The sequence below is a fragment of the Plectropomus leopardus genome, chromosome 13 (genome assembly GCF_026936395.1).
Source record: "Plectropomus leopardus strain MGB_pleo_1.0 chromosome 13, ASM2693639v1, whole genome shotgun sequence".
NCBI classification, from domain to species: Eukaryota; Metazoa; Chordata; class Actinopteri; order Perciformes; family Serranidae; genus Plectropomus; species Plectropomus leopardus.
Window position 1 is genome coordinate 14,054,590 of NC_142188.1, and position 27,010 is coordinate 14,081,599.

Below are 27,010 nucleotides of genomic sequence, written 5' to 3' on the forward strand. Positions count from 1 at the left end.
TGATACCCAGTTTTACAAAAGGGTGTAAACTATAATGTAATCCATTGCAGCACATACCGCAGGTGTATGCATGATAGAAAAACATAATTCCATATAAAAATACATTTATTTTGAACAATTTTAAAATGGCAATTTGTTCACAGTAAGAAACGTGATCCAAAACAAGACGATTTATATATCATAGACAAAAATGAACAATATCATAGATCATGCACAACTTTTTGCAATTGCACAACTAGACTATCAGACAAGGTGTTTAATAATTTGTTTAATGTGTAAATATTAAAAACAACCATGATATATATACAGTCCTCGCTCACCCTAATGTAGTATTTTTTTTTTTTTTAAATCACACATGATTAGGGCATGCTACTGTAAAAAAAAACAAAAAACAAAGTGGACATACAGCTCCTTATGAGACTGAGGTCATGGATACTACTGCCTGTTCAGTGGGTTCACTTAACAATAGTAGGATGAGTCTACTGTATAGATTTACATTCTATCTTCCTCTATGTACAAGTTTACAGTGTTTCCACTCCTAAGGCCAGACTTTCATGTGCATACATCACATTTTTGTTGCGTACCATCAGCTGAGAAACAGTCGTTAAAGCACCATTTTATCTTACAGAGCAAATCCAACACATTTCTTTCTTTAAGCATTCACAGCAGTCAGATTTTGACATTTCTATAGTAATATTCACTGGTGTATATTTACAACTCAAAGACCTCTAGTTATAGGGCGGTAAATGTTACTGTTTATTCAGAGCATAAAGTTAAAGCGGTTTATTTAATGTAATGATCTGTTAATTATACATCTATGGTATGGAGGCTGAGCAAGATGTGTTCTGTCTCAAACAGACAACTCACTGATTTGTTGGAGTTGTATTATCAGTTCTGGATAAAATGAGACAAACTTATAAAAACAAAATAAAAAGGTTACACTTGATGAATTTTATAGCCTGCTGATTTAGTTTTAGTGTTAGAGAGAAGCATTTTTATTACATTAAATTAGTTTGTCATATGAAGACCTGTATTATTTTATTTTATGACACAGTTTTGTTGAATGCTTGATTCTGATTGGTCAGTTTTTGTTATTTTGGAACAGACTGCTGTTCTCAATGACATACCTCTGTTATGGACGCAGTTCGGATCATTTAGCTTGTTTAAGCCTGGTATTAACATGAGTTTGGGAAATCCAATCACAAATTGACAGCACTACGTACAGGTGAAAATGGCCAGTAAGATGCATTGTGATTGGCTGACTACAACCACATGCTTTAATGCACCCTGATGTGTCCCCGCATGGACTACACCATCAGTGCAGACTTGGGTTGTTTTGGTGACAGCGCGCTATGCTTTAAAACTTGACCATTTAATGACAAGTTAGACAAAGTGTTGCGTTACCGTCCATCGTTTTGTGTGGAGACATGAAGAATTCTGTTGACAGCAACATCTCGATCTCTGCAACACAACTGCTAATGTGACAAACGAGCATGTGCGAGAGTGTGGACCATATAACTGTGTCCGAGGCCCTTTGACCTTCTCGTATTAGTGACTTAGGCAGTAATGTAGTCCAAGCTCAAATAGTCAACTGGAGATGAATGATGTCCACTAGTGTTCAGATCACCAAAAAGACATGCTAATACCAGGTCTAAAAGTCTCAGACAGACAGAAGCAATAGCTGATTTGCAATCATGTGACTATTACAAGGCAGGAAGTTCAGATGGAGGGCAGGAAATGATAAATCAATATACTGCACAAATTGGGAATAAAGGAAAAGTACTATATAAAAAGGCCAGATGAATTTGCAGGTAACAGGTGTGGCCAGAAAATTGAAACTCACATTGGATGCAGTCCATACAAAGCAGACGTGATTGTTATTACAAATTACCTCATCCTTCAGACCGCCTGCACACAACCAGTTCAGCCTGATGAAGTTGTTTGGTCCGGTTCACGACCTCAGAAGCAAGGTAGTATTCAGTGTCTGCAGTCTGTCTTTTGTTCAGGTGAGTAATGTGCTAGGGAATTATTGTCTTTTTTTTATTATTTCAGCTGTGTACATGGATGTTAACTAACTTTATCTACTATTTTCTACCAACTAGGTCAACCATACCTGCCTGTCAGTTATGAAATCACTCTGATTATTGGCAGTTCTGCGCACAAGAAGAGAAACAGACATGAGGAAAGTTACCAGCTAAAGTCAAGAGGATCTGGGATCAAAGCAAACATTGTTATATTAGGTAAGATTTTTTTTTTTTTTTTTTAGGCATTAAGCTCTCACGCAGAAACGGCTTGAAACTGTGTTATTGTTTGCTAGTGCACGGTAAATATGCATTATTCTCTTATCATCAAGTTGTGGCGTTAGTGTGCTTACTAGCTAAATAGCATTATTAATAAATTGTCCTGTTAGCCTTTCAGTTTCTTGTTTTTTAAAGAAAGATGAAGACTGTCGCCTGCTGGTTTGAAGACTTATTTTCTCTCACACAGGTGTAGATTGTATGTGTTAGTTGTTTGTTGTAGTCTTTGTGATGTGCTGTTTTGGATAAGTCACATGCCAAGTGAGGTGGCGCAACAATGGGCCTTCATTGCCACTAGTTCTCTCATGTCAGTTTGGTGTGTCTTGAGGTATATCATATCAACAGTCTGTTTTTCCTGTCCTGACATGATACTAATTAAGAAAAACGGTGATAAGTCCACAGGCAGCAAAGCATTCATCAAAAGTACGCAACAGCAGCTGAATATTCATCAAATACTCAAATTAGCATTTCATCTATGCCGTTGTTTTAAAGCAAGGGAATGCTAATAAGACATTTTGTGTAACGTTATCAGCAAATTTCAGCAATTCACCGCCCTCAAACTAGAGGCCCTGGAGTCTGGCTCAGTGGATTTGTCTTCATCACGTGTTATAAAGTAGATACTATCCATGTGGGTTAAAAAACATGACTTTGAATGATAGCAGCTATCAGCGTGAAATGAATAAATAAAAAAACAATGGCAACAAAGCAAACTATTTCAGCACAATTGTAACACAACAATCTGTACTTACTCAGTAACAGAGTCTCAGACATTAGTACAGTTTGGAAACTCCCTTGTAACAATTCGCTCCATATTTCTTCCGATTCCTCCTGAAAACAAACAAATAATGAAAAAAGCCTTAATACAGCTTTGATACACTTTCACATCATATGTTGCTTGTTTTGAGGTTATGATAATGAAAGAGACTCTTTGCAGATGTAACTTCTGTGATATTTCTGCTTTATCTACATGACATTGATTTACGGGTTGAAGGAATAATTGTCTTTAACATCAACCAAACAAATCAAAGTTCAGCCTTGCTTTCTCTCTAATCCTTTTACTTGAAGATCAGATGGCTTGTGCAAGCTTTTACACTTAATTATAAATTCATCACCCATGCATATTGGTTGAAAAGCCCCCTGTTGTCTCAGAGGAACATGGCCTCTCCGAGCAGGGCTGAGCTGGTGATGGAGGGCTGATAAGATAGGATCGCTGTGACAAGTGGGGTCGTTCAGATTGTGCAGACACTGGCTTATTCAGAGGTGGCACTTTTATCTCTCAACTGTGTCAGAAGTTTAAATTCAGTGATTTGGATAAAGCTGCGTGAAGCCAATTTCATGTTCACCCTTATAACTAATAACCTGGTGGTGAATTCATCAAGGTAAAGATCCTGCAGTCAGTTCAGATCTGCTAAAGAAAATATGACTTATCAGATTTAAATTGCTTTTACATGGAGCACATTTTAAGACTAAAATCTAGTAGTAGTCTGTGGCCAAATCAATTTGTGAAGTAAATGCTAAGAAAAAAATTAAAATTAAGAACTTAATGGTTAATGTTAAGATTTAAATGCCTAACAAGCCTTAATGGAAATCACAGTATTACACAGAGCTGAAGGAAGAGACCCTGCGCTGTTTCTATGAAATTGCCCATAATTTAATTTTGGACGAGAAAGATAAAAGTAAAAATTCCTTACTTTTGCTCCTACTCACAAACTTAAAAATGCTCTTAAATTTAAAGGAGCTCAGACGCTGAATTTTAATTCAAGACAACTGAATTTTTGGCAGTGTAGAAAAGTTGAGAACACAACAATAACATATAATCACGTTGTAAGCAGATATCACAAACTAGGAATATACCACATGTATGGGAGTCCAATATAAACTCTTTTAGCTCTGTTTTTTGGTCACTACCAACGCTGGTTGTTTAGCCACTAAATACTCCATTACATTAACCAGCCTTCTCAAAAGTCGAAGATAACATCCACAACTGAGTTTTTGCTTATTAGACATACTTTTACATAAGTTTACCTAATTAGCTGAAACTCTGGACGCATTTAATATCAACATCTGACGTTGTACCATTATATATGACAGAAAATAAAGAAAAGCATAATAAGTCCCCTTAAAGCATAATTTTTAGAGGTTTGATAAAAAATTGCGTAACATAATCCTTCATTCAAGTAATAATAAGTTTACTTCACCCTCAGAGCACAGGCGCATCGCGGGTGATCCAGCAAGAGACCGATACTTATTTGTCAGAGAACTCTGGTTATGTAAAACAACACTTTTTCTCACAGTATTCATTTTGTGTCTTTAATATTTGGCAACACTGACCTAAATGCTCGGCCGGCCCGTTCTGACAACCTCCCACGTCATCCTAATAACTTCTTACTTTAACTGAACTGCAAATTATGAAACACGTGATGACATTTTAATTATTGAGAACCAATCTGTATTAACATAAATCATTACATCATTAAGTTTTCATTGTAATCAAATCCTGTTTTAAATATTCAAACCTTTGTTTCGGTCTTTAAGTATTTTGACTTAACTGCACTGAGAAAACTATCAGTGACTAACAGATTCTTTTTCTTTTTAGAGCTTGTAAAGCCATTCAGACTAAGATGAGAACACATAAAACCACTGAACCCAGACATTAATTAAATTAAAACTGGTTAATGTTTTTTCTCTTGTTAGGAGCATGTTTTTCACTGGCTGGAGCAAGACCTACCTTTCAAGCAATGGAAAATGTTGTACTTCATAAAACATTCTGTTTCTACTACGTATATTTTCGATAGAATTCAATCTAATTTTTGAAGTTTCACAATGTATGTAATAGTGAGACATATCGTAGATTAATCAATAAAGGTAGTATTAAAAATAGATAAATAATTACTGGGAAATTGATTGCAGCTGACTACAACAGAATTGTATCCTCAGCCAAAACGAGGCTGCATGAGAATCAAGCCAAGTTTCAGAGTATTAATGAAATCTTTAAACAGCAGGTTGTAAATTAATTTAATCTAGCGAGCCCTTTATCAAAAGGTCCCACGCTGCTCTGCCCTTTTGTAAATAAACACTTTCGAAAGCAACCAAAGAAGGAGTTGATTTGTTTCGGATCAGCAAGGACTTGGAAAGGTAGAAACAGCTGAGAAATGAAGAATAGCCAAAGTGCTGAGCGACCAGAAAAACGGCCTGCAGCCCACATGTCTTTGTCAGGAGCACTGCAATGCTACTTTTGTCAAATAATCCACAGTGTCTTCAGGGACCAAATAGTTCTCATCTAAAAGACATCACGGCAGATGTCAAGCCATAGCAATCACAAAGTTAACTTGTCATCGTGATATCTTGTTACTGGGCTGCAGTTGTGCTTGTGGCGTGCAATTTGCAAAAATATGACACGTTGCATCGATGAAGACGTTCCAACGCCTCAGATGTGTGCTGCATTTCAATGCACAGAGAAAAGTACTTTTTAAATAAGACTGAAAAAACATGTATTTTGTGTCAAAACCAAAACGCAGTTATAATATATTCAAAACAGGCGCTCAGTGATGTGTTTTAGGGCAATAATATGTAACGTCATCCTAAATCCTGTATTAGTGAGCAGCACACAGACATTATTAATATTCTGTATTATACAGCTGTCATATGCTGTGTTTATCTACATCCTAAAATACATCTACCTGTGTATTTTTGTTAAGTAACTAAGTACATTTTCTGAGTAACTAAATTACTTGTACTGTACTTGAGTACAACTCAGAGAATTTTTGTATTTGTTTCTCAACTACATTTATCTAGTAGCTGTGGTTCCTCGTTTCTTAAAATGGATACAACATGAAAATGCTGTTTACATGCTACAGCGTCAATAATAAAGATATAACAGTAAGCTATATCTAATAATATAACAATAACAAAACTCATTATGACTGCATAGCAAGTACGTTTATACTAAGTACATTTTCTTGATAATACCTACATACTTCTAATTCTGATTTTGAATGCACAAGTAAATAGTGATACTGCTCCGTTAATCAAGTAAAGTAATTGTAATAGGCTACTCCTTCCCCCACTGCTTAAAGAGGACCTATTATGCTAATTTTCAGGTTTATACCCGTATTTTGGGTTTCTACCAGAACATATTTACATGCTTTAATGTTCAAGAAACTCTTTTTCATCATACCGTCTATGTTAGAACATGTGTATTTACGCTCTGTCTGAAACACATTTTAACATTTAAGTGTCCGATCCCTCCTGAAAAAACCCAGTCTGCTCTGAATGTGAAAATGTTCACAGCCAGACATGTTCCAACAGGAAAATGATCCAAACCAGAAAGAAATTAACAACATCGGCAAGAGAGATTTTATGTGTTCCTGGTGTTAGCATGTAGCTACGTGTGACGCTGTCACTGCAGCTGGGGAATGACATGGTAGCACTTTTTCCCCTTAAAAAAATCACCAATAAAAGCCTCTAAACCTAACCAGACATGTTCGAGCAGGAATACAATCCAAAATTGTGAAGAAATTTACAACATCGCCAACCAAGATTTATCGTGTCCCTGACATTAGCATGTAGCTACATGCAGCATTGTAGTTATATAATGTAAACACTACTGTGCCTGGAGTGGATGACCATACAAAGAAATCCATCAAGACATCATGTAATCTTGTATCCAAAGTCAAAAATGTCAGAAACATAGAATATGTAGCCTGAGGTATTTGCTCACAAACATAATTACATATTTCTACATCATTATTTGAAACTTTGGTCATATGAACATTGTAATATGACACATCAAATAAGGAAAAGCCTAATAGGTCCCCTTTAAAATACGGTATATTTTGTACAACACACAAACATTGTAAATGGTGGTTAAGTGTATAGCTAAGATACCTCTGCTCCTGGCCTCCAGCTCCTTTTCCATGAGTTCTTTCGGAGTGGGAAACTCACTGAGCTTGACCTTGGACATGTTCTCGTTCTGTCCGACTGTACTGATCACCTCGGGCTCCTTCTCATGACTGTCCTCAGTCTGAACATGAATCCAAGGGATTTTCCTAAAGAGAATAGCAGACCAGCTCTGTGAGGATTTCACCAACGTAAAAAGATAAATCATGTCTGATTTACAGGAGAATTCAGTCAAAAAAAAAATTCTCAGTGAACACCTCTTGAACTTGTAGATGAAGAATGCCACTAAACCAACAAACACCACGGTTAGCAGCATCAGCATGGCCGACCCACTGTGAATGGAGTTTGAATCCACAAGTGGTGCTGAAAGACAAACGTATCAAACGAGCGTTACATTTTGACCAAGACAAATGCTTTCTTTTTTTACCCCCTAAGCCATGTCTCATCTCAACCAGATTACTTTCATCAGCCCGTGTCATGTAACAACTGCAGGTACAGTTTGAAGAGCTGCTCTCTGCATGTTATCCCTTCAGGGCATTAAAAGGAACCTTTAGGAGGTCTACTGCCTCTCCCCAGGGTCCGCCATGCAGGTAGCTTATGCATAGTCATGGCTTTTTAAATGCTGAGATGCAATATTCAAAGTATTTCCCCCCTCGCCGCCCATCTTTCTCTCCTTCACAGAGACGCCTATGAAGTCTATGACCTTTCTGGATCATTTTAAAGGCAACTCAGACCTTTGTATGCAGACACAAATGAAGACAGATCCGTTGGTGGATGAAAAGGGTAAAGCCACGCAGGCTTGATCGACACGTTTTTGCGATATGCTAATGACCTGGTGACCCTAACGATTTCCTCAGCGCATACCAAATGCCTTCTTTGTCAATCATGTCATTGATTGGCTGACTTCAAAAGAGAAGTACTGTCTCACTGCCTCAGGTAAAATCTGGTGCACTGTGAAAGATATTTAAATCCTGTGATATACAGTATCACATGAATCTCACTCAGGGAAAACTATTGCCTTTGTCTTATTTTTCCAGTGTTTTGGGAGAACTCAATGTCAAATCATCTCAAGGAAGGCACGTGGCTTATCTTTTGCAAGCGGAACAAATGCATCATGGATGTGTAGACATACTGTACTAAACTGGCATAAATTAGATCTAACTCAACGCTTTGTTTTTTAATGTAACTGCAGAAGATTTTTACAAGTAACAATTTCATCGGTCCAAGTGTGCAGAAATGAAGGTTACAAACAAACTTACCCAAAGTTTGCTGAGTCATGTACACAATAATGCGAATATCCGCTTTCAGCTCAAACTGGATTAGGCCTTGGTTCAGGGCAGTGACAAAAATATCTGATATCTGTTTAAGATTTTTAACAAAAACAGAGAAAAAAAGTATAAATATTTGATGGTAGAATAAATGAAAAATAAAATCTCTGCCTTAATCAAATCATTAATTAGCAATTTAAAACCAACAACTCTTCCTAACAAGCAAACTCTTGCAAATGAAGCGTGAAAAAATGTCCAAATTTACTCTGAGCACAAACAACATTCAGGGAGGCCATTGAACCCTGAGGGTTCCGATTTTTAGAATTACATTATTCTCAGCAAAAATGTGAATAAAGACTACAGTCTGCCCCTTGAAAGTCAGAGATTTGAATCATCAGTAGGAGACCAGCAAGTCCAGCAGTTATTTGTTTGTTTAATTTTTTGTTTGTTTTCTGCAGGTCAGTGTGCTGTGCAGTGTACTTCCTGAACATTTTGGTCCCCAGATTTTGCTGAAGAGTGGGTGCACTTTCACGATACTTTTTGGAGCTGCGGACATTCAGACAGTGGCACAGAGGAGTAAAGAAGATAGACCTTCTGCTTGAAAGCGGTAAATGTACAGCTCGGCAAAAATTATTGTTACACATTTATGACCCGGCGTTAGTGCCGTTCTCTTGTTTATTATCTTCCATGAATGCCACTGTCACTCTGAATGTCCTATGAAGCCCCATACAAACTTTAAAACTTTGTATGGAAAACAAAACAAATTGTTGAATATTCAAATCCGATATTGAATAGCCAAATCCGATAAGACTGACATCATTTTGAGTCGGATACAGCAGTTGGGACTATTCCTTTGAGCGTCTTTTGTTTTTTTTTGCTAATTTACATAACAACATAATCATAAACCTTTTCATACCTAATCATGTCACATAGCATGTGTCAAATCAGTAGACAATAAAAACAGCTCTTCTGGATGAAAGTTCACATATTAATGTTATAATTCTAGTTATCTTACCGTCTCTAAAGCCTCCTCACTTCCTCTCTTGTGCTCTCTTGATGTGTGCTCATCAGGCAGGATGAAGAGCTCTGCTGTAGATGGAAGTCCAGGATACAAAGCGACCAGCAGCTGATCTTCAGGAACCCCAGACACCTGCAGTGAAAAGACGACACAAGAAGCAGGTTTTAAGTTTGTAAGTACTTCTTAACTTATCACGATCGTGTTAAAATTGTCAAAACAACAATATCTTGTAAGCAGCTTCAGTTTGGTGTCTAGAGTAGTGTAGGCAAACTAAAAAAAAGACAGCAGGACCACAATATCAGTGCTGCTCACTGGTATGAAATAGTAATGACTCTGAAAGCCACTGGTGCCTGCTTGCTCCAGGAAAGACCTCAGAGCAATATGGACTCAATGTACCTGTGACAAAGCTGTCCGCACCACACGCCCTATGTCCTCCCTCCACTCAGGGATGTCAGGGTTATGCTCATCAAGAGCTGGTGAGAACGACAACAGCAGCGACCTGAAGAACTCTGTGTAAAAAGAAAAAGGCAAAGTGATGTCTGTTAGAATATGAATGTTACTTCTGGTTTCGTTTTTGATTAATCTGATGTGCAGTTTTGTCTTTTCTCATTTGGCAACATACGCCTTGAAGTTAATTGCTCCTTAAGATTTCGTGTTCGCCTACCGTGACATTTTATTCATTAGATGAGTCCACGCTGACATCAACGTGGCGCTGCTTGCAGCATGGACCGAGAGGCATCAAACTTTCCCCGAGAAAGCATATTGCATATTCATGTAACATGCATCGCACCAATTAAAGTGCTTTGAAGACTGTCTCCCCCACTCACCTTTAACAGTTATAACTTTGGAATCCTGCATTATGGTGCTCCCAGAAGCAACCTGGACCGTGACCTTGTTTTTTCCTTCTCTGTGAAATGTGTATGAGATGCTTCCCTCCAAGGTTATAATGGGCTGGATTTCAAAAGGAAAAACACAGAGAATTTCACAGAAAAACCCTGCATCCTCCCAGCCGAATATAGAGTACTACGTACATGCAGACCTTGACATACTGTATAATGAGCTGCTGCTGTACTGAGCACAATCAACGTGATAAATAAATATGACCAGCCATTAGAGCTGGATGCTCCACAAGGGCACAGGACAGTCACATTTTACATGATTTGTGATGAAAGCTTTGTAGATTTACATTTTCTAAAAGACACAATGACGTCAAGAGAAAATTCAGAAAAACTGCAGTAAAAAGTATAAAATGTGTGTGTGAAACAACAGTGAGAGTGAGAGAAGCTTCTCACCTCAGAGCTGTTGGCAAACCACCAGAAGAAGGTCAGTGTTCTGGTGTGACTTGGCCAAACCAACGCGGTCAGATTAACCTCCTTCCCCCCAATGGCTACAATAGGAGCAGTGAGGTATACACGCTCCACTGGACCTGAGGCAGCACACACATGTATAATGTGTGAATGCAGGAACGCATAAGACACACATAAACATATCATATATGTGGTATTACTGCGATCACACCTGATGTACAGTTAGCTCCAGGTGTGTATTTTAGCATTTTCCAAGGCTAAAATGCATAAAACTAATACAGCCATGGCTGAAATGAAATTCAGCAGAGTAGGAATGTGACTTTCCATGAAAGAGGAGAGATTCATGCTATATGTGCTGCTGCGGGAATGAGTAATGCTGTTTCTTATTCACATACTGGTGATGTGTAAAAACAGTGTGCTGCTGTCAGATCCCTGGTTGTTCTCAGCAGAAGCTGTCACTCGGTAAATCCCAGTTGCTCTGTAGATGTGGTTGATGCCATCATCAGTCCTGCTCAGGTTAGAGTATGTGATCTTGATGCCGTCCCCGAAGTCTAGCTGGATGCTGGTCCTCAGTGAGTCTCCCTGTGGACAAGCGGTAAGACATGGCATCTGTCACCGCGGCTTAGGTCAGGATGCTTCAATTAGACCGCATACAAGTGAGGTAAGCACAAGCCACTACTAAAGTGCTTGGGCTCAGATGTCCTGTAAGCCATGTCACAAACATATTGCAGGTGAATATGAATGGAGGGAGACAGAAATTCAACCGAGAAAAGGAGACGAAAAGTAAAAATAGAGTTCCAGAGGTCATGAAAATTAGAGGGATTAGTTTACAATCTGGTGCCATCTGGCCAACTAATAAAATCATCCAAAACAAACATGTATTCGCATTATGAAAGTGTTTTTCACCTAAATAACAAAATGCAACAGCTATCACTGTCTATCGTTTTGAGGTATTTTGACATGCGGACAGATTTTATTTTATTTACCCACACTTTGAGATATTGGTTTTTGTGCCACATTAATATAAAAGGTTGATCTACTTTTATTCGTGGTGCTCAAAATACTAAAACGTACATTCAAAGAATCAACAACAGCTTGTCTTTCCGGAGACAGCATCCCTATTGCTCTGGATAATCCACTGAACACTCTGTCAACAGTTTCTACAGAGAATTTTTATTTAGAAGAAAGTACTTCCAAACAAATCTATTTACAGTGAGATTTGAGGATAATCCATGAGTGATACTCATCTCATTTTCAAAATTCATCTCAAACAAAATTGAATTCACCCCCATAGTTTTGAGCTGGAGGCAGGAAACCAGAGATATCTCAAAAATTGGGCAAATAAAAGCAAGTTTCTGCATGACTACACTAGAGGCAAGCGTGCAAAATAGTCATGTTAGAGGCGTGACTCTGGATTGAAATCTCTTAACAACAATACAGGCTTAAAATTTGGTGCAGATGTTCATATTTCCCAGAGGGTGTTTCTCAATTAATTTGGTCATATCATGACTGTTGACTGTACCTCTTGTACCTGTAAGAGATAGGGCATATTTTGTTTTGATTGTATCTTGAAAATACACTGGTTGTACTGCCAGGAAATTTGGTACATACAGTAAAGCGAGGACATAAATATGTCATAGTATAGCAACAATTTTCAAAAAAATGCAGTAGGATGTCATGAAACATTATTTTAAAAGAAGTCACAGTATAGCATGTTATTTTCTGTGTGATGAAAATGTGTTGGTACAGTTATAAGGTGCATCCCGACTGTAAATGTTTTTTTCTGAATTAACTCTTTCCCACTGCATTCTCTTTGTATGTTTATGCCTTCCATTCGTATGCCTCACGATACTCAAAAATGGCATTAAAATCATGGTATCAAATGTAATACAAAAGAGCTAAAACAGAAATCAAAGTGTAGTGTGTTTTTCAAAATGGCAAATAAAAACGTAAAAGGAGAGGCGCCCTGTGTACAAAGGCTATGTCCTTGCGACAGCAGCTGTGGGTTTGATTACACTCATGGCCCTTTACAACATGTCATTCCCTCTCTCTCCCCCATTTATGCTATCTGTCCTATTAAATTAATGGAAAATCCCCCAAAAATTAAAAGTTAAAAAAAAAAGCCATGGTAAAGTATGTGGTCAAAAATAGTGTAAAAACATCAGAGTATAGTTTGTCATCCAAAAGCATGAAAGTCTCAGTTTAGTTTGGCCAAGTCCAGAAAAATGACCAAAGAGGCAAGGCTATGGCAAAAATGTCAAAATATGACATGTCCGAAAAACAGCTGAAAACCACATTAAACCACACCAAATAACCTGTAGAGACACACCATAGCAAAGAAAGTTGAAATGAAAGTTGCAAAAAAGCCAAAAAATAACATAATTTGCCATGCTGAAAAAAATGACTGAAAAGGCAAGGCTATAGTATGGCAAAAATTTCAAATTAAGACATGTGCCAAAAACAGCTGAAAACCTAATTAAACCACACCAAATAGCCTGTAGAGACACGCCATAGCAAAAAAAGTTGCAAAATAGCCAAAAAAGACATAATTTGGCATGTTGAAAAAAATGACCAAAAAAGGCAAGGCTATAGTATGGCAAAAATTACAAATTAAGACATGTCCAAAAACCTGCTGAAAACCACATTAAACCACAACAAATAAACTGTAGAGACACAGCATAGCAAAGAAAGTTGCAAAAAAAGCCAAAAAAGACATTATTTGGCATGTTGAAAAAATGACCGAAAACGGCAAGGCTATAGTATGGCAAAAATGTCAAAATAAGACATGTCCCAAAAAGTGCTGAAAACCACATTAAACCACACCAAAAAACCCGTAGATACACGCCATAACAAAGAAAGTTGCAAAAAAAGCCAAAAATAACGTAATTTGGTATGTGAAAAAAATGACCAAAAAGGCAAGGCTATAGTATGGCAAAAATGTCAAAATAGGACATGTCCCAAAAACTGCTGAAACCCACATTAAACCACACCAAATGGCCTGTAGAGACACGCCATGGCAAAGAAAGTTGCAAAAAAAGCTAAAAAATAACATAATTTGGCTTTTAAAAAAATGACCGAAAAGGCAAGGCTATAGTATGGCAAAAATTTCAAATTAAGACATGTCCCACAAAAATGCTGAAAACCACATTAAACTGTATCAAATAGCCTGTAGAGACACGCCATAGCAAAGAAAGTTGCAAAAAAAGGCAAAAAAGACATTATTTGGCATGTTGAAAAAATGACCGAAAACGGCAAGGCTATAGTATGGCAAAAATGTCAAAATAACAGATGTCCCAAAAACTGCTGAAAACCACATTAAACCACACAAACTGACCTGTGGAGACACGCCATAGGAAAGACTATTGCAAAAAAAGCCAAAAAAGACTTAATTTGGCATGTGAAAAAAATGATCGAAAAGGCAAGGCTATAGTATGGCAAAAATGTCAAAATAGGACATGTCCCAAAAACTGCTGAAAACCACATTAAACCACACCAAATAACATGTAGAGAAACACCATAGCAAAGAAAGTTGCAAAAAAAAGCCAAAAAAGGGACATAATTTGGCATGTTGAAAGAATGACCGAAAAGGCAAGGCTATAGTATGGCAAAAATTTCAAATTAAGACATGTCCCAAAAAATGCTGAAAACCACATTAAACCACATAAAATAGCCTTTAGAGACATGGCATAGCAAAGAAAGTTCCAAATAAAAGCCACAAAAGACATAATTTGGTATGTGAAAGAAATGACCGAAAAGGCAAGGCTATAGTATGGCAAAAATGTCAAAATAGGACATGTGCCAAAAACTGCTGAAAACCACATTAAACCACACAAACTGACCTGTGGAGACACGCCATAGCGAAGACAATTTCAAGAAAAGCCAAAAAAGACATCATTTGGTATGTGAAAAAAATGACCGAAAAGGCAAGGCTATAGTATGGCAAAAATTTCAAATTAAGACATGTGCCAAAAACAGCTGAAAACCTAATTAAACCACACCAAATAGCCTGTAGAGACACGCCATAGCAAAAAAAGTTGCAAAATAGCCAAAAAAGACATAATTTGGCATGTTGAAAAAAATGACCAAAAAAGGCAAGGCTATAGTATGGCAAAAATTACAAATTAAGACATGTCCAAAAACCTGCTGAAAACCACATTAAACCACAACAAATAAACTGTAGAGACACGCCACAGCAAAGAAAGTTGAAAAAAAAGCTAAAAAATAACATAAATTGGCTTTTAAAAAAATGACCGAAAAGGCAAGGCTATAGTATGGCAAAAATGTCAAAATAAGACATGTCCCAAATACTGCTGAAAACCACATTAAACCACATAAAATAGCCTGTAGAGACACGCCATAGCAAAGAAAGTTGCAAAAATAGCCAAAAAAGACATAATTTGGCATGTTGAAAGAAATGACCAAAAAAGGCAAGGCTATAGTATGGCAAAAATTTCAAATTAAGACATGTCCCAAAAAATGCTGAAAACCACATTAAACCACACAAACTGACCTGTGGAGACACGCTGTAGCAAAGACAATTGCAAAAAAAGCCAAAAAAGACATAATTTGGTATGTGAAAAAAATGACCAAAAAGGCAAGGCTATAGTATGGCAAAAATGTCAAAATAAGACATGTCCCAAAAACTGCTGAAAACACCATTAAACCACATAAAATAGCCTGTGGAGACACGCTGTAGCAAAGAAAGTTCCAAATAAAAGCCAAAAAAGACATAATTTGGTATGTGAAAAAAATGACCGATAAGGCAAGGCTATAGTATGGCAAAAATTTCAAATTAAGACAAGTCCCAAAAAATGCTGAAAACCACATTAAACTGTATCAAATAGCCTGTAGAGACACAGCATAGCAAAGAAAGTTGCAAAAAAAGCCAAAAAAGACATTATTTGGCATGTTGAAAAAATGACCGAAAACGGCAAGGCTATAGTATGGCAAAAATGTCAAAATAAGACATGTCCCAAAAAGTGCTGAAAACCACATTAAACCACACCAAATAACCTGTAGAGACACGCCATAACAAAGAAAGTTGCAAAAAAAGCCAAAAATAACGTAATTTGGTATGTGAAAAAAATGACCAAAAAGGCAAGGCTATAGTATGGCAAAAATGTCAAAATAGGACATGTCCCAAAAACTGCTGAAACCCACATTAAACCACACCAAATGGCCTGTAGAGACACGCCATAGCAAAGAAAGTTGCAAAAAAAGGCAAAAAAGACATTATTTGGCATGTTGAAAAAATGACCGAAAACGGCAAGGCTATAGTATGGCAAATATGTCAAAATATGACACGTCCCAAAAAATGCTGAAAACCACATTAAACCACACCAAATAACCTGTAGAGACACGCCAGGGCAAAGAAAGTTGCAAAAAAAGCCAAAAAATAACATAATTTAGCATGTAAAAAAAATGACCGAAAAGGCAAGGCTATAGTATGGCAAAAATGTCAAAATAAGACATGTCCCAAAAACTGCTGAAAACCACATTAAACCACATAAAATAACCTGTAGAGACACGCCATAGCAAAGAAAGTTGCAAAAAAGCCAAAAATAACATAATTTGGCATGTTGAAAAAAAATGACCAAAAAAGGCAAGGCTATAGTATGGCGAATATGTCAAAATATGACATGTCCCAAAAACTGCTGAAAACCACATTAAACCACATAAAATAGCCTGTAGAGACACGCCACAGCAAAGAAAGTTCCAAAAAAAAGCCAAAAATAACATAATTTGGCATGTGGAAAAAAATGACCGAAAAGGCAAGGCTATAGTATGGCAAAAATTTCAAATTAAGACATGTCCCACAAAAATGCTGAAAACCACATTAAACTGTATCAAATAGCATGTAGAGACACGCCATAGCAAAGAAAGTTGCAAAAAAAGGCAAAAAAGACATTATTTGGCATGTTGAAAAAATGACCGAAAACGGCAAGGCTATAGTATGGCAAATATGTCAAAATATGACACGTCCCAAAAAATGCTGAAAACCACATTAAACCACACCAAATAACCCGTAGAGACACGCCAGGGCAAAGAAAGTTGCAAAAAAAGCCAAAAAATAACATAATTTAGCATGTAAAAAAAATGACCGAAAAGGCAAGGCTATAGTATGGCAAAAATGTCAAAATAACACATGTCCCAAAAACTGCTGAAAACCACATTAAACCACATAAAATAACCTGTAGAGACACGCCATAGCAAAGAAAGTTGCAAAAAAGCCAAAAATAACATAATTTGGCATGTTGAAAAAAAATGACCAAAAAAGGCAAGGCTATAGTAAGGCAAAAATGTCAAAATAAGACATGTCCCAAAAACAGCTGAAAACCACATTAAACCACATCAAATAGCCCGTAGAGACACGCCATAGCAAAGAAAGTTGCAAAAAAAGCCAAAAATAACGTAATTTGGTATGTGAAAAAAATGACCGAAAAGGCAAGGCTATAGTATGGCAAAAATGTCAAAATAAGACATGTCCCAAAAACTGCTGAAAACCACATTAAACCACATAAAATAGCCTGTAGAGACACGCCACAGCAAAGAAAGTTCCAAAAAAAAGCCAAAAATAACATAATTTGGCATGTGGAAAAAAATTACCAAAAAGGCAAGGCTATAGTATGGCAAAAATTTCAAATTAAGATATGTCCCACAAAAATGCTGAAAACCACATTAAACTGTATCAAATAGCATGTAGAGACACGCCATAGCAAAGAAAGTTGCAAAAAAAGGCAAAAAAGACATTATTTGGCATGTTGAAAAAATGACCGAAAACGGCAAGGCTATAGTATGGCAAATATGTCAAAATATGACACGTCCCAAAAAATGCTGAAAACCACATTAAACCACACCAAATAACCCGTAGAGACACGCCAGGGCAAAGAAAGTTGCAAAAAAAGCCAAAAAATAACATAATTTAGCATGTGAAAAAAATGACCGAAAAGGCAAGGCTATAGTATGGCAAAAATGTCAAAATAAGACATGTCCCAAAAACTGCTGAAAACCACATTAAACCACATAAAATAGCCTGTAGAGACACGCCACAGCAAAGAAAGTTCCAAAAAAAAGCCAAAAATAACATAATTTGGCATGTGGAAAAAAATTACCAAAAAGGCAAGGCTCTAGTATGGCAAAAATTTCAAATTAAGACATGTCCCAAAAAATGCTGAAAACCACATTAAACTGTATCAAATAGCCTGTAGAGAAATGCCATAGCAAAGAAAGTTGCAAAAAAAAGCCAAAAAAGACATTATTTGACATGTTGAAAAAATGACCGAATACGGCAAGGCTATAGTATGGCAAATATGTCAAAATATGACATGTCCCAAAAAGTGCTGAAAACCACATTAAACCACATAAAATAACCCGTAGAGACACGCCATAACAAAGAAAGTTGCAAAAAAGCCAAAAAATAACATAATTTAGCATGTGAAAAAAATGACCAAAAAGGCAAGGCTATAGTATGGCAAAAATTTCAAAATAAGACATGTCTCAAAAACAGCTGAAAACCACATTACACCACACAAACTGACCTGTGGAGACACGCCATAGCGAAGACAATTGCAAAAAAGCCAAAAAAGACATAATTTAGCATGTGAAAAAAATGACCAAAAAGGCAAGGCTATAGTATGGCAAAAATGTCAAAATAAGACGTCCCAAAAACTGCTGAAAACCACATTAAACCACATAAAGTAGCCTGTAGAGACACGGAATAGCAAAGAAAGTTCCAAATAAAAGCCACAAAAGACATAATTTGGTATGTGAAAAAAATGACCGAAAAGGCAAGGCTATAGTATGGCAAAAATGTCAAATTAAGACATGTCCCAAAAAATGCTGAAAACCACATTAAACTGTATCAAATAGCCTGTAGAGACACAGCATAGCAAAGAAAGTTGTAAAAAAAAAGCCAAAAAAGACATTATTTGACATGTTGAAAAAATGACCGAAAACGGCAAGGCTATAGTATGGCAAATATGTCAAAATATGACATGTCCCAAAAACTGCTGAAAACCACATTAAACCACATAAAATAGCCTGTAGAGACACGCCATAGCAAAGAAAGTTGCAAAAAAAGCTAAAAATTAACATAATTTGGCATGTGAAAAAAATGACCGAAAAGTCAAGGCTATAGTATGGCAAAAATTTCAAATTAAGACATGTCCCAAAAAATGCTGAAAACCACATTAAACTGTGTTAAATAGCCTGTAGAGACACGCCATAGCAAAGAAAGTTGCAAAAAAAGCCAAAAAAGACATTATTTGGCATGTTGAAAAAAATAACCGAATACGGCAAGGCTATAGTATGGCAAATATGTCAAAATATGACACGTCCCAAAAACTGCTGAAAACCACATTAAACCACACCAAATATCCCGTAGAGACACGCCGGGGCAAAGAAAGTTGCAAAAAAAGCCAAAAAATAACATAATTTAGCTTTTAAAAAAATGACCGAAAAGGCAAGGCTATAGTATGGCAAAAATTTCAAATTAAGACATGTCCCACAAAAATGCTGAAAACCACATTAAACTGTATCAAATAGCCTGTAGAGACACGCCATAGCAAAGAAAGTTGCAAAAAAAGGCAAAAAAGACATTATTTGGCATGTTGAAAAAATGACCGAAAACGGCAAGGCTATAGTATGGCAAAAATGTCAAAATAGGACATGTCCCAAAAAATGCTGAAAACCACATTAAACTGTATCAAATAGCCTGTAGAGACACGCCATAGCAAAGAAAGTTGCAAAAAAAGCCAAAAATAACATAATTTGGCATGTGGAAAAAAATGACCGAAAAGGCAAGGCTATAGTATGGCAAAAATGTCAAAATAGGACATGTCCCAAAAAATGCTGAAAACCACATTAAACCACACAAACTGACCTGTGGAGACACGCTGTAGCAAAGACAATTGCAAAAAAAGCCAAAAAAGACATAATTTGGTATGTGAAAAAAAAAACCCAAAACGGCAAGGCTATAGTATGGCAAAAATGTCAAAATATGACATGTCCCAAAAAATGCTGAAAACCACATTAAACCACACCAAATAACATGTAGAGAAACACCATAGCAAAGAAAGTTGCAAAAACAGCCAAAAAAGACATTATTTGGCATGTTGAAAAAATGACCAAAAAGGCAAGGCTATAGTATGGCAAAAATGTCAAAATAGGACATGTCCCAAAAACTGCTGAAAACCACATCAAACCACATAAAATAGCCTGTAGAGACACGCCATAGCAAAGAAAGTTGCAAAAACAGGCAAAAAATAACATAATTTGGCATGTGAAAAAAATGACCAAAAAGGCAAGGCTATAGTATGGCAAAAATGTCAAAATATGACATGTCCCACAAAAATGCTGAAAACCACATTAAACTGTATCAAATAGCCTGTAGAGACACGCCATAGCAAAGAAAGTTGCAAAAAAAGGCAAAAAAGACATTATTTGGCATGTTGAAAAAATGACCGAAAACGGCAAGGCTATAGTATGGCAAAAATGTCAAAATAGGACATGTCCCAAAAAATGCTGAAAACCACATTAAACTGTATCAAATAGCCTGTAGAGACACGCCATAGCAAAGAAAGTTGCAAAAAAAGCCAAAAATAACATAATTTGGCATGTGAAAAAAATGACCAAAAAGGCAAGGCTATAGTATGGCAAAAATGTCAAAATATGACATGTCCCAAAAACTGCTGAAAACCACATTAAACCACACCAAATAACTTGTAGAGACACGCCATAGCAAAGAAAGTTGCAAAAAAAGCCAAAAAATAACATAATTTGGCATGTTGAAAAAATGACCAAAAAGGCAAGGCTATAGTATGGCAAAAATGTCAAAATAGGACATGTCCCAAAAACTGCTGAAAACCACATCAAACCACATAAAATAGCCTGTAGAGACACGCCATAGCAAAGAAAGTTGCAAAAACAGGCAAAAAATAACATAATTTGGCATGTGAAAAAAATGACCAAAAAGGCAAGGCTATAGTATGGCAAAAATGTCAAAATAAGACATGTCCCAAAAACTGCTGAAAACCACATTAAACCACACCAAATAACCTATAGAGACATGCCATAGCAAAGAAAGTTGCAAAAAAAGCCAAAAAATAACATAATTTGGCATGTGAAAAAAATGACCAAAACGGCAAGGCTATAGTATGGCAAAAATGTCAAAATATGACATGTCCCAAAAAATGCTGAAAACCACATTAAACCACACCAAATAACATGTAGAGAAACACCATAGCAAAGAAAGTTGCAAAAACAGCCAAAAAAGACATTATTTGGCATGTTGAAAAAATGACCAAAAAGGCAAGGCTATAGTATGGCAAAAATGTCGAAATAGGACATGTCCCAAAAACTGCTGAAAACCACATTAAACCACACCAAATAACCTGTAGAGACATGCCATAGCAAAGAAAGTTGCAAAAACAGCCAAAAAAGACATTATTTGGCATGTTGAAAAAATGACCAAAACGGCAAGGCTATAGTATGGCAAAAATGTCAAAATAGGACATGTCCCAAAAACTGCTGAAAACCACATCAAACCACATAAAATAGCCTGTAGAGACACGCCATAGCAAAGAAAGTTGCAAAAAAAGGCAAAAAAGACATTATTTGGCATGTCGAAAAAATGACCAAAAAGGCAAGGCTATAGTATGGCAAAAATGTCGAAATAGGACATGTCCCAAAAACTGCTGAAAACCACATTAAACCACACAAACTGACCTGTGGAGACACGCCATAGCAAAGAAAGTTGCAAAAACAGCCAAAAAAGACATTATTTGGCATGTCAAAAAAATGACCAAAAAGGCAAGGCTATAGTATGGCAAAAATGTCAAAATAGGACATGTCCCAAAACATGCTGAAAAGCACATTAAACTGTATCAAATAGCCTGTAGAGACACGCCATGGCAAAAAACGTTGCAAAAAAAGCCAAAAAAGACATTATTTGGCATGTTGAAAAAATGACCGAAAACGGCAAGGCTATAGTATGGCAAAAATGTCAAAATATGACATGTCCCAAAAACTGCTAAAAAACCATGTTAAACCACATCAAATAACCTGTAGAGACATGCCATAGCAAAGAAAGTTGCAAAAAAAGCCAAAAAATAACATAATTTAGCATGTGAAAAGAATGACCGAAAAGGCAAGGCTATAGTATGGCAAAAATGTCAAATTAAGACATGTCCCAAAAAATGCTGAAAACCACATTAAACCACACCAAATAACATGTAGAGACACGCCATAGCAAAGAAAGTTTAAAAAAAAAGCCAAAAATATTATAATTTGGCATGTGAAAAAAATGACCGAAAAGGCAAGGCTATAGTATGGCAAAAATGTCAAATTAAGACATGTCCCAAAAAATGCTGAAAACCACATTAAACCACATCAAATAGTCTACTGACATACGCAATAGCGTAGAAACTTCAAATGACATCATATTATTGCATGTCCAAATAAATGACTAATATGTTTAACAAGTTCATGAATCAGTAGCAGTAGCCTTTTCAGCAACCACATACAGGAAACCAGTTGCGGAGGGTTCAAACTTCCCCCAGAACCGAAGGAGGAAACTTCTACGCAAACATGACACCCCATGCAGGAGGAGGAAGTTTGTGCTGGAACAAGCCACCCGAAGGCCAGCCAATGAGGAGAGATGGAGAGCGGAGAGAGTGATGACGCAATGGATCTCCAGAAAAAGAGTAAAAACAGATAACTGTGTTTGCGTTTTGTGCTTTTGCCTTATCTTGCTAAGACTGTTTGTTAGATGGTATATGTAACTCTTGTAAATGGAACTGAGTTAACTGTTGGTTGTGATTTGCCTTTTTCACATATTTTTCTTTGAATAAAGCCTGCCCTGAGCAGTTTTAATCTTTTTCTACCATCCCTGGGTGTTTGCCTTCTCATATTTCAAAGATTATGTTGGGTGAATAAAAGACAAAAATAGAATTAAAAAAAAAAAACGGGATGCTGGACAAAGCACAAATTCAGTTTGCTACATGGCATTGACCGAACACAAGTCAGTAATAACTCACAAAAAAACGAGGGAGGTAAGAACCAGAGATACTTAAATATCATGTTGAAAAATTGACCGAAAACATCATTGTGTAGTATAGCAAAGAATGGCAACATTTGACATGTCCCAAAAACACATGGAAACCACCTAGAGAAGCCTGCCCAGTCACAACTTAGCATATCCGAAAAGGCAAGGCAAGGCTATAGTATGGCAAAAATGTCAAAATATGACATGTGCCAAAAACTGCTGAAAACCACATTAAACCACACCAAATGGCCTGTGGAGAAACGCTGTAGCAAAGACAATTGCAAAAAAAGCCAAAAAAGACATTATTTGGCATGTTGAAAAAATGACCAAAAAGGCAAGGCTATAGTATGGCAAAAATGTCAAAATAGGACATGTCCCAAAAACTGATGAAAACCACATTAAACCACACCAAATGGCCTGTAGAGAAACACCATAGCAAAGAAAGTTGCAAAAAAAGCCAAAAAAAGACATTATTTGGCATGTTGAAAAAATGACCAAAAAGGCAAGGCTATAGTATGGCAAAAATGTCAAAATATGACATGTCCCAAAAAATGTTGAAAACCACATTAAACCACACCAAATAACATGTAGAGAAACACCATAGCAAAGAAAGTTGCAAAAAAAGCCAAAAACTAACATAATTTGGCATGTGAAAAAAAATGACCAAAACGGCAAGGCTATAGTATGGCAAAAATGTCAAAATAGGACATGTCCCAAAAACAGCTGAAAACCACATTAAACCACACCAAATAACCTGTAGAGACACGCCATAGCAAAGAAAGTTGCAAAAACAGCCAAAAAAGACATTATTTGGCATGTTGAAAAAATGACCAAAACGGCAAGGCTATAGTATGGCAAAAATGTCAAAATAAGACATGTCTCAAAAACAGCTGAAAACCACATTAAACCACACCAAATAACCTGTAGAGACACGCCATAGCAAAGAAAGTTGCAAAAACAGCCAAAAAAGACATTATTTGGCATGTTGAAAAAATGACCAAAACGGCAAGGCTATAGTATGGCAAAAATGTCAAAATAGGACATGTCCCAAAAACAGCTGAAAACCACATTAAACCACACCAAATAACCTGTAGAGACACGCCATAGCAAAGAAAGTTGCAAAAACAGCCAAAAAAGACATTATTTGGCATGTTGAAAAAATGACCAAAAAGGCAAGGCTATAGTATGGCAAAAATGTCAAAATAGGACATGTCCCAAAAACTGCTGAAAACCACATTAAACCACACCAAATAACCTATAGAGACATGCCATAGCAAAGAAAGTTGCAAAAAAAGCCAAAAAATAACATAATTTGGCATGTGAAAAAAAATGACCAAAACGGCAAGGCTATAGTATGGCAAAAATGTCAAAATAGGACATGTCCCAAAAACTGCTGAAAACCACATTAAACCACACCAAATAACCTATAGAGACATGCCATAGCAAAGAAAGTTGCAAAAAAAGCCAAAAAATAACATAATTTGGCATGTGAAAAAAAATGACCAAAACGGCAAGGCTATAGTATGGCAAAAATGTCAAAATAGGACATGTCCCAAAAACTGCTGAAAACCACATTAAACCACACCAAATAACCTGTAGAGACATGCCATAGCAAAGAAAGTTGCAAAAACAGCCAAAAAAGACATTATTTGGCATGTTGAAAAAATGACCAAAACGGCAAGGCTATAGTATGGCAAAAATGTCAAAATAGGACATGTCCAAAAACTGCTGAAAACCACATTAAACCACACCAAATAACCTGTAGAGAAACACCATAGCAAAGAAAGTTGCAAAAAAAGCCAAAAAAAGACATTATTTGGCATGTTGAAAAAATGACCAAAAAGGCAAGGCTATAGTATGGCAAAAATGTCAAAATAAGACATGTCTCAAAAACAGCTGAAAACCACATTAAACCACACCAAATAACCTGTAGAGACACGCCATAGCAATGAAAGTTGCAAAAACAGTCAAAAAAGACATTATTTGGCATGTTGAAAAAATGACCAAAAAGGCAAGGCTATAGTATGGCAAAAATGTCAAAATATGACATGTCCCAAAAAATGTTGAAAACCACATTAAACCACACCAAATAACATGTAGAGAAACACCATAGCAAAGAAAGTTGCAAAAACAGCCAAAAAAGACATTATTTGGCATGTTGAAAAAATGACCAAAACGGCAAGGCTATAGTATGGCAAAAATGTCAAAATTAGGACATGTCCCAAAAACTGCTGAAAACCACATTAATCCACACCAAATAACCTATAGAGACATGCCATAGCAAAGAAAGTTGCAAAAAAAGCCAAAAACTAACATAATTTGGCATGTGAAAAAAAATGACCAAAACGGCAAGGCTATAGTATGGCAAAAATGTCAAAATAGGACATGTCCCAAAAACAGCTGAAAACCACATTAAACCACACCAAATAACCTGTAGAGACATGCCATAGCAAAGAAAGTTGCAAAAACAGCCAAAAAAGACATTATTTGGCATGTTGAAAAAATGACCAAAAAGGCAAGGCTATAGTATGGCAAAAATGTCAAAATAGGACATGTCCCAAAAACTGCTGAAAACCACATTAAACCACATAAAATAGCCTGTAGAGACACGCCATAGCAAAGAAAGTTGCAAAAAAAGGCAAAAAATAACATAATTTGGTATGTGAAAAAAATGACCGAAAAGGCAAGGCTATAGTATGGCAAAAATGTCAAAATATGACATGTCCCAAAAACTGCTGAAAACCACATTAAAACACACCAAATAACCTGTAGAGACACGCCATAGCAAAGAAAGTTGCAAAAACAGCCAAAAAAGACATTATTTGGCATGTTGAAAAAATGACCAAAAAGGCAAGGCTATAGTATGGCAAAAATGTCAAAATAGGACATGTCCCAAAAACTGCTGAAAACCACATCAAACCACATAAAATAGCCTGTAGAGACACGCCATGGTAAAGAAAGTTGCAAAAAAAGCTAAAAAATAATATTATTTGGCATGTTGAAAAAATGACCAAAACGGCAAGGCTATAGTATGGCAAAAATGTCAAAATAGGACATGTCCCAAAAACAGCTGAAAACCACATTGAACTACACCAAATAACCTATAGAGACATGCCATAGCAAAGAAAGTTGCAAAAAAAGCCAAAAAATAACATAATTTGGCATGTGAAGAAAATGACCAAAACGGCAAGGCTATACTATGGCAAAAATGTCAAAATATGACATGTCCCAAAAAATGCTAAAAAACCACATTAAACCACACCAAATAACATGTAGAGAAACACCATAGCAAAGAAAGTTGCAAAAAAAGCCAAAAACTAACATAATTTGGCATGTGAAAAAAAATGACCAAAACGGCAAGGCTATAGTATGGCAAAAATGTCAAAATAGGACATGTCCCAAAAACTGCTGAAAACCACATTAAACCACACCAAATAACCTGTAGAGACATGCCATAGCAAAGAAAGTTGCAAAAACAGCCAAAAAAGACATTATTTGGCATGTTGAAAAAATGACCAAAAAGGCAAGGCTATAGTATGGCAAAAATGTCAAAATAAGACATGTCTCAAAAACAGCTGAAAACCACATTAAACCACACCAAATAACCTGTAGAGACACGCCATCGCAAAGAAAGTTGCAAAAACAGCCAAAAAAGACATTATTTGGCATGTTGAAAAAATGACCAAAACGGCAAGGCTATAGTATGGCAAAAATGTCAAAATAGGACATGTCCAAAAACTGCTGAAAACCACATTAAACCACACCAAATAACCTGTAGAGAAACACCATAGCAAAGAAAGTTGCAAAAAAAGCCAAAAAAAGACATTATTTGGCATGTTGAAAAAATGACCAAAAAGGCAAGGCTATAGTATGGCAAAAATGTCAAAATAAGACATGTCTCAAAAACAGCTGAAAACCACATTAAACCACACCAAATAACCTGTAGAGACACGCCATAGCAATGAAAGTTGCAAAAACAGCCAAAAAAGACATTATTTGGCATGTTGAAAAAATGACCAAAAAGGCAAGGCTATAGTATGGCAAAAATGTCAAAATATGACATGTCCCAAAAAATGTTGAAAACCACATTAAACCACACCAAATAACATGTAGAGAAACACCATAGCAAAGAAAGTTGCAAAAACAGCCAAAAAAGACATTATTTGGCATGTTGAAAA

General features: G+C 36.4%; 1 protein-coding gene and 1 long non-coding RNA gene across 3 annotated transcripts in view; one reads left to right on the plus strand and one right to left on the minus strand.

Annotated features, from left to right (window-relative positions):
• Positions 1–87: 87 nt before the first annotated feature.
• sorcs3b (sortilin related VPS10 domain containing receptor 3b) overlaps positions 88–27,010 on the minus strand; it is a 189,883-nt gene continuing 162,960 nt past the window's right edge. For both annotated transcript variants that reach the window (XM_088086090.1, XM_042501844.2), the window contains 9 exons: positions 11,185–11,371; positions 10,775–10,908; positions 10,310–10,433; positions 9,879–9,991; positions 9,480–9,614; positions 8,456–8,555; positions 7,454–7,559; positions 7,185–7,345; positions 88–3,125 (listed from right to left, as the gene is read on the minus strand). In XM_088086090.1, the coding sequence (XP_087942216.1) occupies positions 3,061–3,125; positions 7,185–7,345; positions 7,454–7,559; positions 8,456–8,555; positions 9,480–9,614; positions 9,879–9,991; positions 10,310–10,433; positions 10,775–10,908; positions 11,185–11,371 (1,125 nt within the window). In that variant the 3' untranslated portion in view covers positions 88–3,060. The remainder of the gene's footprint in view (positions 3,126–7,184; positions 7,346–7,453; positions 7,560–8,455; positions 8,556–9,479; positions 9,615–9,878; positions 9,992–10,309; positions 10,434–10,774; positions 10,909–11,184; positions 11,372–27,010) is intronic.
• LOC148187677 (uncharacterized) lies at positions 2,102–9,865 on the plus strand. The gene is made up of 3 exons (XR_015778353.1): positions 2,102–2,240; positions 8,923–9,071; positions 9,536–9,865. It is a non-coding gene; the product is annotated as an uncharacterized LOC148187677 (long non-coding RNA).